This window comes from Atta colombica, unplaced genomic scaffold, assembly GCF_001594045.1.
Source record: "Atta colombica isolate Treedump-2 unplaced genomic scaffold, Acol1.0 scaffold38, whole genome shotgun sequence".
Lineage (NCBI taxonomy): Eukaryota > Metazoa > Arthropoda > Insecta > Hymenoptera > Formicidae > Atta > Atta colombica.
In genome coordinates this window covers 1,204,174-1,215,248 of record NW_017259490.1, presented here as the reverse complement: position 1 = coordinate 1,215,248, position 11,075 = coordinate 1,204,174, and the positions used below count along the sequence as shown (strand labels likewise).

Below are 11,075 nucleotides of genomic sequence, written 5' to 3'. Positions count from 1 at the left end.
TATATATATATATATATAATCTATTACTCCAATCATTTGACATATGTTTGTGTACCTACATAAACAAACGTTATGTAACAAAATAAGGTGAGAAATAATTAAATATGATTTATGTTAACAATTTACAACTAATTTAATAACGACTGATAAATTAGACAAAACACCAATAAACATGAAAATATGATCGCTTTGGAGAATATGGACAGGAAAATCATTTTGCTGCGTCAGCATAAAAAATTAAACGAAGTCGATAATAGCTGATAAAACACTGATAATAAATATTAGTGGCAGATATTATATCACAAATGCAAGAGAGCTAATCCTGTTCTTTTTATATTTTTCAAATGTTTCAGATGAAAAAAAGATTAATAAACAAATAAATCGTATGTAATATTGTATTATTCGATAAATAAAACACACAAAATATCTTCCTCTTTTTTTGGTTTATGAACATTGGTTTTTGACATTTCTTGATTAATAAATTTCATTGGCTACAAAGTTGTGATTTATTAGACGAATTGAAACGCTCGATTTGGTGATGTTGCTCGTGCTGTCAGTAGATATAATTCGGAAAGTGGTTGTATCGTGCAAGAATACTGGCATAGCTCGCATCTAAAACTGGAATCGTCGACACGTGCACGTAGACATCTCGGCGTCAAAACTTGGCGCATTATGTTAGAAATTTAACGTGACAACAAAGCAGGCGTTACTATAAAAATATTATTGAATATCGGGAAATGTTATAGGTGAAGTATACTTGATCCATTTGACATTATGTTCATAAATACACGATAACACAGTGCTATCTGCTATATATGTCTATGAATAGTATTCGATTTTAAATTATAATTTAAATCACACGCTCAAAGAATGAAGCATACGTAAAAGCTGCGTCACGTTATTCTGGAATGTGATTTTGATTAAACAACGTATGGAATAACAGACATGAATAAAATTCATAAAAACTTGGAATATAACGAATTATACAATTTTTTACTAAGAAAGATTAAAATATATTTGGAAATTTATAAAAGATTGAAGACATAAATAAAGCCTTTGAAATAGAGCAAGAATGCAGAGCAAGAATTGAGAACGAATTATATTCCCAGCGAAGAATATTAATAATGATAGAAAATGCTGACTGAGTTGATGCACTTATTTATTTATGTGCATCGTGATCGGCGCATTATATATTTTTAATGTCAATATTGATAAATCAAATTCTCATATATAAAACCAACTATAATATCGGAATATATGTGTATATTAAATTCCACGGATTCCACGGATGTTAACTAGTATAAACTAGATTGAAACTAGATTGAAGTGAATCGTAATCTATTAGGTGTACAACTTTGTTACCGCCGTTTTTTTTTCCGAAATTCGAGGCTTTATTGTAAAAAACTGGTTATACATTTATGATTCAAAGTATTGTCCATCGCTGGCCACTACTTTCTCCCATCTTTCGGGTAGCGTACGAATCCCGCATCAAAAAAACTGGTCATCTTTTGAAGCTATCCACGAATCGATCCAATTTTTTACTTCTTCATAAGACCGGAAGGGCTGGTCAGCCAGGCCGGGTGCCATTGATCGAAACAAGTGATAGGCAGAGGGAACAACGTCTGGAGAATACGGCGAGTGGGATAGGACTTCCCATTTCAACGTTTCCAAGTATGTCTTGACCACTTTCGCAACATGCTGCAAAATCACTTTATCGTGTCTCTCGTTGTATTGCGGCCGTCTTTCAATGCTCGGCTCAAACGCATCAATTGCGTTCGATACCGATCGCCTGTGATTGTTTCAGTCGGTTTTAACAGTTCATAATACACTACGCCGAGCTGGTCCCACCAAATACAGAGCATGACCTTGGACGTCAAAATCACCGTTCTTGAAGCGTTGAAACCATTCACGACACGTTCTTTCACTAATAGCGGCCTCACCATAAGTATTTGAGAGCATTCGATGAGCCTCAGCCGCAGATTTCTTCATATTGAAGCAAAAAATTAAAACTTCCCGCAAACGAGAATTTGGCTCGTAAACTGACATTTTCAATCGAGAATAACTTTATGATGCAGACACAAATCGACTAATGTTTCTATGGGGTTATGTTGACAGATGCCCAAGTTTATTATATGACGTCTATGATCTATTTAATTCGACCACCACTTACCGCTAAAGCCATCTATAGGAAAACGGCGGAAGCAAAGTTGTACACCTAATACATCCGCTATTTTTAAACTATATATTGACAGAGTTTTTAGGAGGAAATATTTATTTAAGAAAGTTATCGAAAAAATGCAGGTATAGTTAAGAGACTTTTTTCTAAAAGCTATCGGATTGATGACGCCGATACATTGCAAACTGAGCTATATTGAAAAACGACGTAATCTATTATACTGGATAATTTCCTTTTGTTTTTGTTTTATAATTATCATAATTTAAGTTTGAATATCTCATATTTTGAAATTCTAAGTTATATTTCACACATTAAGTATTTCCTTTGAAATAATAGACTCACAAAATTAATGCAAGCTATTTCAACGATTGTAACAAAAAGATTATTACAAAATATTGAAAGATTTATCTATGTCTTATTAATTAAACATTGCCTGTGACTGTGAAAATATATAAGCATGTCCGTAGTATTGAAAAAGTAACTTATGACTGATTTAGTGCAGGTCTATAGGGAAATTAGATTACTCGGAATTGTGACTAGATATACATTATACATAAAAAGTTAAAGCTTCACTAAAAAATGAATTAACAAATGAACTAACAGAAAATAAATAATAAACCGTTCATTAATCAATACATCCTGAGTTTTCACAGTAATACAATATAAAGCGAACGATGCTATTGGAATTCTTTCACTGTCTATAGATGCGTTCGCTTTGGGCGTTCACGCGCTGTAAGCTTCATTTTATCTTCCACATGTAGTGAGCGATAAAGATAGAATGATACTTACATGCTTATATAATAGCATGTGAACGCCAAAACCGAACGTAGCTTATGTATTGATGAATTAACTTCAAAACAGTATTAAGCATGTAACTGATGTCATTGATTATGTTTACACCATGTATTTAGGCCGCAGCCTATACTTAAATTCGATTTTCAGTTATTTAGGCTCCTAGGTGTAAACAGTTAGCAGATGATCTATAATTTCAATAATAATTCTTACAATAATAAAACGTTTTTGATAGTGTAAAATGAAATTTAAACAAGACCGAAAATCGGTCTTATGAAACTTTCTCTTTTCTACTTGTCGAATAATGCGTTTCTTATGAAAATGATTTTTCTTTGCGTTGCTATTCGCTATATTCGACTTTTAAGATCCTGCAGTGCACCTTGAGAATATACATATCTTCTTGTATCAATGTTATTTCCAATTCTTCGGAAGTATTCCGTCTCGGTATTCTTGTTTTTTTATTCTTTGTACACTCACCTGCATATATTCTGCGCTGGACAATATGTTGTCGCATGCATACGTACGATAATCTCTGCATTCTATCACGTAGAAATAAAATAAATTGTCCGCGAGGATCATCAAACCAAAAGCAAACTGCAAGTTTACGTGAAACCGTATATGAATAAAGCACAACAAAATCTGAGGAAATTCACTCCCTAGCAATAATTCTCGAAAGCAAAACCGGAAAGTGAGTATCGAGTTATTGGGTGTATTAAATATGTATGTTTAATATATATGTATTGATGTACATCTGTTAAATTTTTCATTTAATTTTACAAAATTTACAATTTTACTTTCTCACCTTTATATCCTTATCACGATGTAGTGAAGAATAAACATTGAACATTTATCTATAAACAATATTTGAAGAATTATTTGAAGCATTTTAATTTAATGCATTTAGGCGTTCTTCATTCTCAATTTTTTTGTCAATTTAAAAGAACACACAATAAACATTCTTGCAAATTATATATTTGAATAAAAATATTTTTTTACTAAAACATTTACAAATTCATAGACTATAATAAGATATACTGAAAATTATCTTCTTTGTTTTGGAAAACAATTAAATTATATTTATTTCTATATATTATTAATTTGACAGTTTGTCATACTTAAAATGCTGTGAATTTCATTTTCAATTGTGCTTAATTTATTTTTAACGCGTATGATTATTTTTACTTATTATTTAATGAAGAAATAAAAAAGGAAACTTTTTATATATTTTAAAATCGGTTCTAAGAATTGTAATTGTTGTTTTATCGAAACATTTTTCCGTATTAATATAGGTATTTTGCAAGTATTTTTTTTACTCAAAAAAATTTGTATTTTCTTATTTCTGCATCACAATATGAGATAGTAGTGGTGAGAATGAAAGGGGAACTTAAATTAACTCTCAATTGTTACAAACGAAATATTGCACTGTGACATCACATGATTTTGCATCGCGACATGAAAAACTCGTTTTGCCAATTACGTCATGCTTCCTCGTATGCTTTCGTTTGCGTTCGTTTATATATGCGTGTGATTCGAGATGCGAGCACGTGCGCTCGCGCGTACACGCGTGGAAGTTGGAACGCGCCGTATCCTGTTCCGCGGGGCGCGCTACAACGCGCGTCACGCTCGTCACAATGGTGCTAATCTATTTAATCTGACTAACAACAAACTTATCTCGTGACTCATTCATTGCGATGAATTCGCGCGCCATTGCTCCGATCGCTTTCCATACGCGCGTTGTATCTGTGTAGGTGCGAATGTCGATCAATTTTTCCGATAGATCAATGGCTGACTATTTTGTACGCTCGTGGAAATATCCCTTCAATGGGATTCGCTCTCGCCTTGACCGTACGTGACGTCGTTAATCTCAGGTCAGAATGTTATCATAATGATAACGAGTATGAATCTGTTTCCTTATCTAATGATACTTTTGAGGTTTGAATTTTATTCTTTTAAACACCTGAACATGTTGGTTAATTTTATAGTGTTATTTTTCACATTTTTATGTTATGTCGTAATAAAAATTTTTTCTAAAACACCGTAATATTGAATAAATAGCTTTTTCATTTCAGAATCTTAGAAAATTAAAAGATATAATATAGATAATTGCTAATATAATAGTAGTGTAAATTTTTTTCTATATTTTAAAGAATAATTATTTAGATTTTATAAGGAATCTTCAAAGAAAGATAAAGCATGAAATTAAATGACTAAATTTAATTAATAAATACTAAATATTTTTTCTGATGAACGATTAAAAATTGATATTTGTATTTGTGTACTGAAAAAAATATAAGTATATAAAGTATATAAATTTATAAGAGTAAAGCATGATATGTCGATAATGAAAGAATGGAAAAGTTCTGCATATAGTTCTTTAAATTCCGAGATTACATCGGAGAACGTTATCAGTCGTAGAGAAGCAGCTTTATGCGTCAAAGGCTTAAGTACGTCATAAAGAATTAAATTGATGAGCCAGAGGAAGACAACGGGGAAAATGCGGGGAAAGTAAGGTAACTTTTAGAGATAAGAAAAGAAACAGAGGCAGACGCGTTATATATACGTTTCATATCAAAATATATTTGTGCATAGACAAGAAGACAACCGTGACAGGTAATTTCGTACCCTAAAGTCGTACGTCAGTCATACACCAAGGCACGCGTGCGTAACGTTTTCTCTTTCTCTCTCGCATTCACACTAATTGCACGCGGTCGCACGTCTTGGCTTGTAAATAATTAAATCGTTCGCGCAAGTATACGCGCGCATTATATGTACGATATACGTGCAATCATGATGAACGCACGGTGCACACCGATGCTGCTGACTGTTATACACATCAGATTCGCGTATGAGTTGGCATCGCGAAGATGAAGCCACGCTTCATGCGACTGCATGCTTGTATAAAACATTCATGTATGATTCTCTGACTCTTCCGCCTCACGCTTAATTATCGGTCTCACTCTCGATGCTAATAAAATATGCAATTACAACAATTTGTCTCTCCCGACGCATTCGCGCACGCGATGTCACATATACATACGTACAAACGTTATACGGCTCGCTCACGCACGCACGCACGCACGCACGCACGCACGTATACAATCCGCTCGACTATTCCCCAGTCTTTCCGGCCGTTTCTCTCTCACATTCTCTCTCTCTCTCTTCCTCTCTTTCTCTCAGCTTTTCTTTTAACAAAATATATTAGCTTTTTATGTACATACATCTCGAATATAATAATAAAATTAATTAGTACTATAATACAAGAGCGTGGATAAAGTGCTCGGCTGTGTTGCTTGGCGCTTCGTCGAATATAACGAGCGCGGAAGCGAATACGTATCGAGAAAATGGATATCGACTTGTCTCATTGTTGCACGATTGTTGATGCGAGCCACGTTGATATAGATCCCCGTGTTTCGATATGACTTTTTTTTTTAGGTACTTGGTAATTAGAGAACGATAGCCTAAGTTCATTAATTTAACATTATCTAAAAACCGAATCTAAATACAGCGCCGTGTATACGTGTCTTTCGCATTGGAGATGTGTTAGGTGTGTGTTTCTGTTTATGTGTAGTACGAAACATAATATACAACTAAAGTGAGGATTCTCTTGCGTGAATTACATCGAGACACGATTTGTTCGAGATGTCGGAGCTAGCCTTCGTATTACGATTATTTTGCCCATCAATGACTTTGAAAATCGATGGATCATTCAATCTTATATTTAGCCCATAAATGCCAAGTTAAATACAAGTTTGTTAAATAGAAGAATGATAGTCCTTACAGAAATTTAGATTAACTACTTATTTTATTAAGTTATTAAGAGCAACGCTTTTACTCAAAATACGTAATTTGTGTTCAGTGCTTTTAATACTCAAAATAAGTAATTTTCAGTACTAAATTAAATTTCTATAAAGGAGAAGTAAGACACTAAGAAAAAAAAAAGAATACGAACGACGAAGAAAAATTGGATTGCCTTTCTCGCGTTCTTCGTCGATTCTAAGCTTCTATATCTGGAGAGATATCGTAATACGACGGCTTGCTAGCGGTTCACGCGATTGATTCTTCACGATTTACTCTTTTATTTATTGGTATTCGCCTCCCTTTCGCTTTCTTAATGTCCGAATAGCATTCTGAAGCAAAGGGATGCACGTCCCGCGGGCAAAGCCACTTCTAACGAAATGCGAAGTTCTTGCGTGAACCACGCCGACCGCGTTTTTCAGTCATCGAAAGCATAGAATAGCTTGCTCTTCTCGCTCGCCCTCCTATCTTGCCAATCCTCTCCCCTTCTCTCTCCTTCTTCCTCCATGTTCGCGTCTTCGTGGATCTCAACGCAAACGACGATGCACGTGTGTTCGTATCGAGCACTCTGAGCTGAGTGAGAGATATAAAGGACGACATAGAAGATGAAAGGAGAAGGCAAAAGATAGATGAGTAAACGGGAGGGAGGATAAGATGAAGGAGGAAAGACGATTTCTCCTCGGAGGTGTACGCGATATACAGCGATACTACAGCGTCGGGGGAGAAGCAAGAGGAAGCGGAAGATGCGGACTGACTTCGTTTCACAATCGGAGCAGCCTGATAGCCCAGGGACGCGAGTCGACGACGATGTCGTCGGAAGACAATGTCATCTCGAATTGCGTGGCAATGTCCGTACACTGCTGCTGCTGCTGCTGCTGCTGCTGCTGCTGCTGCTGCTGCTGCTGCTGCTGTTGCTGCTGTTGCTGCTGCTGCTGTTGCTGCTGCTGCTGCTGCTACATAGGTCCAACCGCGTGCTGCTGAAACTGGTCGAGGTGCCTGGAGATCTCGCGGTGCAGTTGCTCGGGTACAACGCCGACAGAGCTGAAGAGCGACCTGAGTACATTGAGCTCCTCGTTGAGCAGCTCGATCCGTTTCTTCAGCAAATCGTTATCTTTCACCAGTAGCTTGACTTTCTCCTCGGTTTCACGCGATCGCACCTTCGCCTTTTCGCGACTCTTCCTCACGGCGATGTTATTTCTCTCCCGCCGTCGCCTGTACTCGTCACTTGCCTTGTCGATAGCCTTGGTTTGTTTTCTGGCGACGTTCGCATTGGTGTGATGCTGATGGGCCATTACCGGCCCCTTCATGGGGCCACCCCGCGGTGGCGGCTGATGAACCGGCGCACCTGGATGACCGCCTGGTATCGTCGACGGCGTCAAAGTGGTGAAGGTCTGGCCACCATTGGCGAATGGATTATTCGTCACCGGGCTGTAACCGGTGGGTGGATACTGAGGGCAGTGACGTCTATAGTCCGCCGGGTCCAATGGTTCTTCCTTGATGCTAGGTGACTCTGAACTCGAGCTGTTACTATCGCTGCAGCTATTGCTGCTCTGGTGATAGGTCGCTCCGCTGTGCACCGGTTGCGGCATGTAGGCGAGCGTCGTGCGGGGATAACCGCCCGTCCTCACATGTTTCATAGCGTTATTGTTGGGACCAAGCATATCCAGTATATTATCGCTGAATTGATTGTCGTCGATCAAATTTTGAAGATCCAGCGAAATTTCTGGAGCGTTGAGATCAGTAAGCTCGCCAGCAGCGGCGCAATGCTCGGCGTATTGCTGATGTAAGCTCGCCTTGCTGCCGGAGACCTGTTTCACCACCGCGCTATTTTGCTGCTGATGGTTGTGATTGTGGTTGATCTGCAGCGCGGAATTGTTGTTGTTCGCCGCAGCGTTATTGTTCTGGTTGCTAGTATTGTTGTTGAGCACCTGGGACTTCTTCAAATCAGCCGTGCCCTGGGCCTGGGCCTGATGGGCCGCCGAATCGTACATGACTGGTGACTCCATCGCTCACTCGCACATCACAAATGGGAATCCTTACTTCGCGACTTCACCGCGACCACCTGTATACGTTCGCCCGTTTGTACGCAGAAACGTCTTTGTGTCCGTCTCAGTTCTATTTAGTTATCTCTCCCTCTCCTTCGGCCGTCGTAGCGCGTACTACGTCGTCTAAGACGAGCCGGTAGGAGATGAGGAGAGTATTTATTACTTTCCGGTGAATATTTATCGCCGTCACGCCGTCACCACCGCGCCACGCCGTGGACAACAAACAACAAACGGATCTAGTTTTACTCAAAAGCGCGCGCGTCGTGGTTTTTGACACTGTTCCAAATACTTACTTAATGATCCCCGGATTATATATTCCGAGATTTCGAGGACAACGGTAACACGTTCCCGTCTTGACGAGGTTGTCTGCAGACTCCGCGTCAACGCGCGTTCGTTCAGTCTTATAGACGCCTACGCGCACAGCCGTACATTCCTATGTACGCTCGTTGTCTCTCGCACTCGGTATACACACGGAAGGAGACTCGAGAATACGGGAACTCAATGCGACAACAACAAACTCACTTGAGAGTTGGCGCGCAACTGAGCGCCGCAGCGGCATGTCGCAAGCTTTCAATGTGGATTGTGGCTTGTGGCGCACGCCGCGAGTAACTCCGAGAGCTCAATGCGCTTGCGCCCGCGACGTTGCGCGTTGCGCTTCCCTCCGCTCGTTCCGCTCCGTGCTTTACCTCCTCTCGCGAACGGTCCTCTCTCGGAGGGACTGACTGTGGACTCGGAGCTCGGAGCGTCCACCGCGCTCCTCGCTTCTCCTCCGCTTCTCCCGTCTCGTCCCGTCTCGTCCCGTCTCGACGCGGCACAGCGTTCGCTCACGAGTACACGAGTTGCCTTCCACTTCTCCCCGCTTCTTCTCCTCCGCGGGCCCCATTTTCCTTCTCCCTCTCTCCCTCCCTCCCTCTCTCTCTCTCTCTCTCTCTCTCTCTCTCCTCCGATTTTCCTCCATCCTTTTTTCACATTACCCTTTCTGTTTCCGATGGCATTTCGGCCGTCTTTTTTTCCGTTCTCCTTTGCCCCTCCAGATCTCTCAAGCATCGCATCTTTTTTTCTCTCTTTTCTTCATTTTTTTCGCCATTCCTCACGCTCTAACACACCGCGTCCTATAACGGTTCCGCGCGACGGAAAAAGTTTTCCGGCGTTTGATTCTCTCGATGCTATTCGCGCCACACCGCATGCGTATACTTTTATTCGCGACGGATTTTCGTATGGATTTTCCCGCTCGGGCAATTATCCAGATAGCAACATGTCTAACTTGTTGCTGGCATGTTGCTTGCAAATAAATATGTGCTGCTATCAGAATTGCAATAATTGAGTCTGCATTTATTGGCAGATTTATACCTTCATAATATGACACAATTTTAGGTAATAATTTATTAGCAATTTGACAATAATTTTAAAATCATCATCCAAATTCGTGCTGTTGCCATAATAATCAATGGCCCTGTTCTTTTTGGTTGAACTTTTGCACCAATTCATCTTTCTTTCTCTTCTTTTCTCCTGGAGAGAAAAGGAAAAAAGATGAACTGGTGCAAAAGTTCAGTCCAAAAGAATAGGCCTTATATCTATAGGATCACACAATACTTTGTCGTATTGCCGACAACGCGAAGTAATTTTAATGCTGCTATCTCGCTGTTAAATTGCTGACAATAATATACAAATACATATAATACATTGTTACGTGTTGCTACAACTGTCGGTATATTCATTAAAGATAAATATACTGCAAATTACCAGCATCATAAGCAATCGTAGATTCGCGCGATTTTGCTGAGACACGTTTGGTTATTTAGACAGCTTTCATAGTTACTAGGTAGGTGATTGAGTTGTCAATTATTCTCTCTGCACTTGTTTCAATTGACAATAATCGAATTTAAATTAGCTATTAATACTGAATATCAGATCATCATATACATTTAATTGCTATTCATTAACTTCCGTTAATGTATTAATATTTCATAATTGTTCATATTTAAGCGATGCATCATGCATCACTCGACTGTATACGGCACGTGATGCTAATCACGACGGCTGATATTTATTTTTGAGAGCTATTTTACAGCTGACAGGAAAGTGTCATCGTTTACACCATATTGCGCAATCGGTGGTAATCAATCAGAATTTCTCTGCCATTTGTGCTACCTTGTCGAGATTTTTAGAAATTTTTAAAAACGATTTTCGTTATATTATTTTAGTTGCTTAAAATATATTTGAACAAGACATACAAATTTTTTAACACTATTAAATAACACAGTAAT

General features: G+C 38.8%; 1 protein-coding gene across 1 annotated transcript; it reads right to left on the bottom strand.

The window, feature by feature from the left end:
• Window positions 1-6,905: 6,905 nt before the first annotated feature.
• On the bottom strand, window positions 6,906-9,396 carry LOC108690880 (CCAAT/enhancer-binding protein). The gene is given in 4 exon segments (XM_018198403.1): window positions 6,906-7,406; window positions 7,409-7,475; window positions 7,478-7,693; window positions 7,696-9,396. Coding segments are annotated over 4 exon segments (1,473 nt in total). The 5' UTR covers window positions 8,770-9,396; the 3' UTR covers window positions 6,906-7,290.
• Window positions 9,397-11,075: the final 1,679 nt, after the last annotated feature.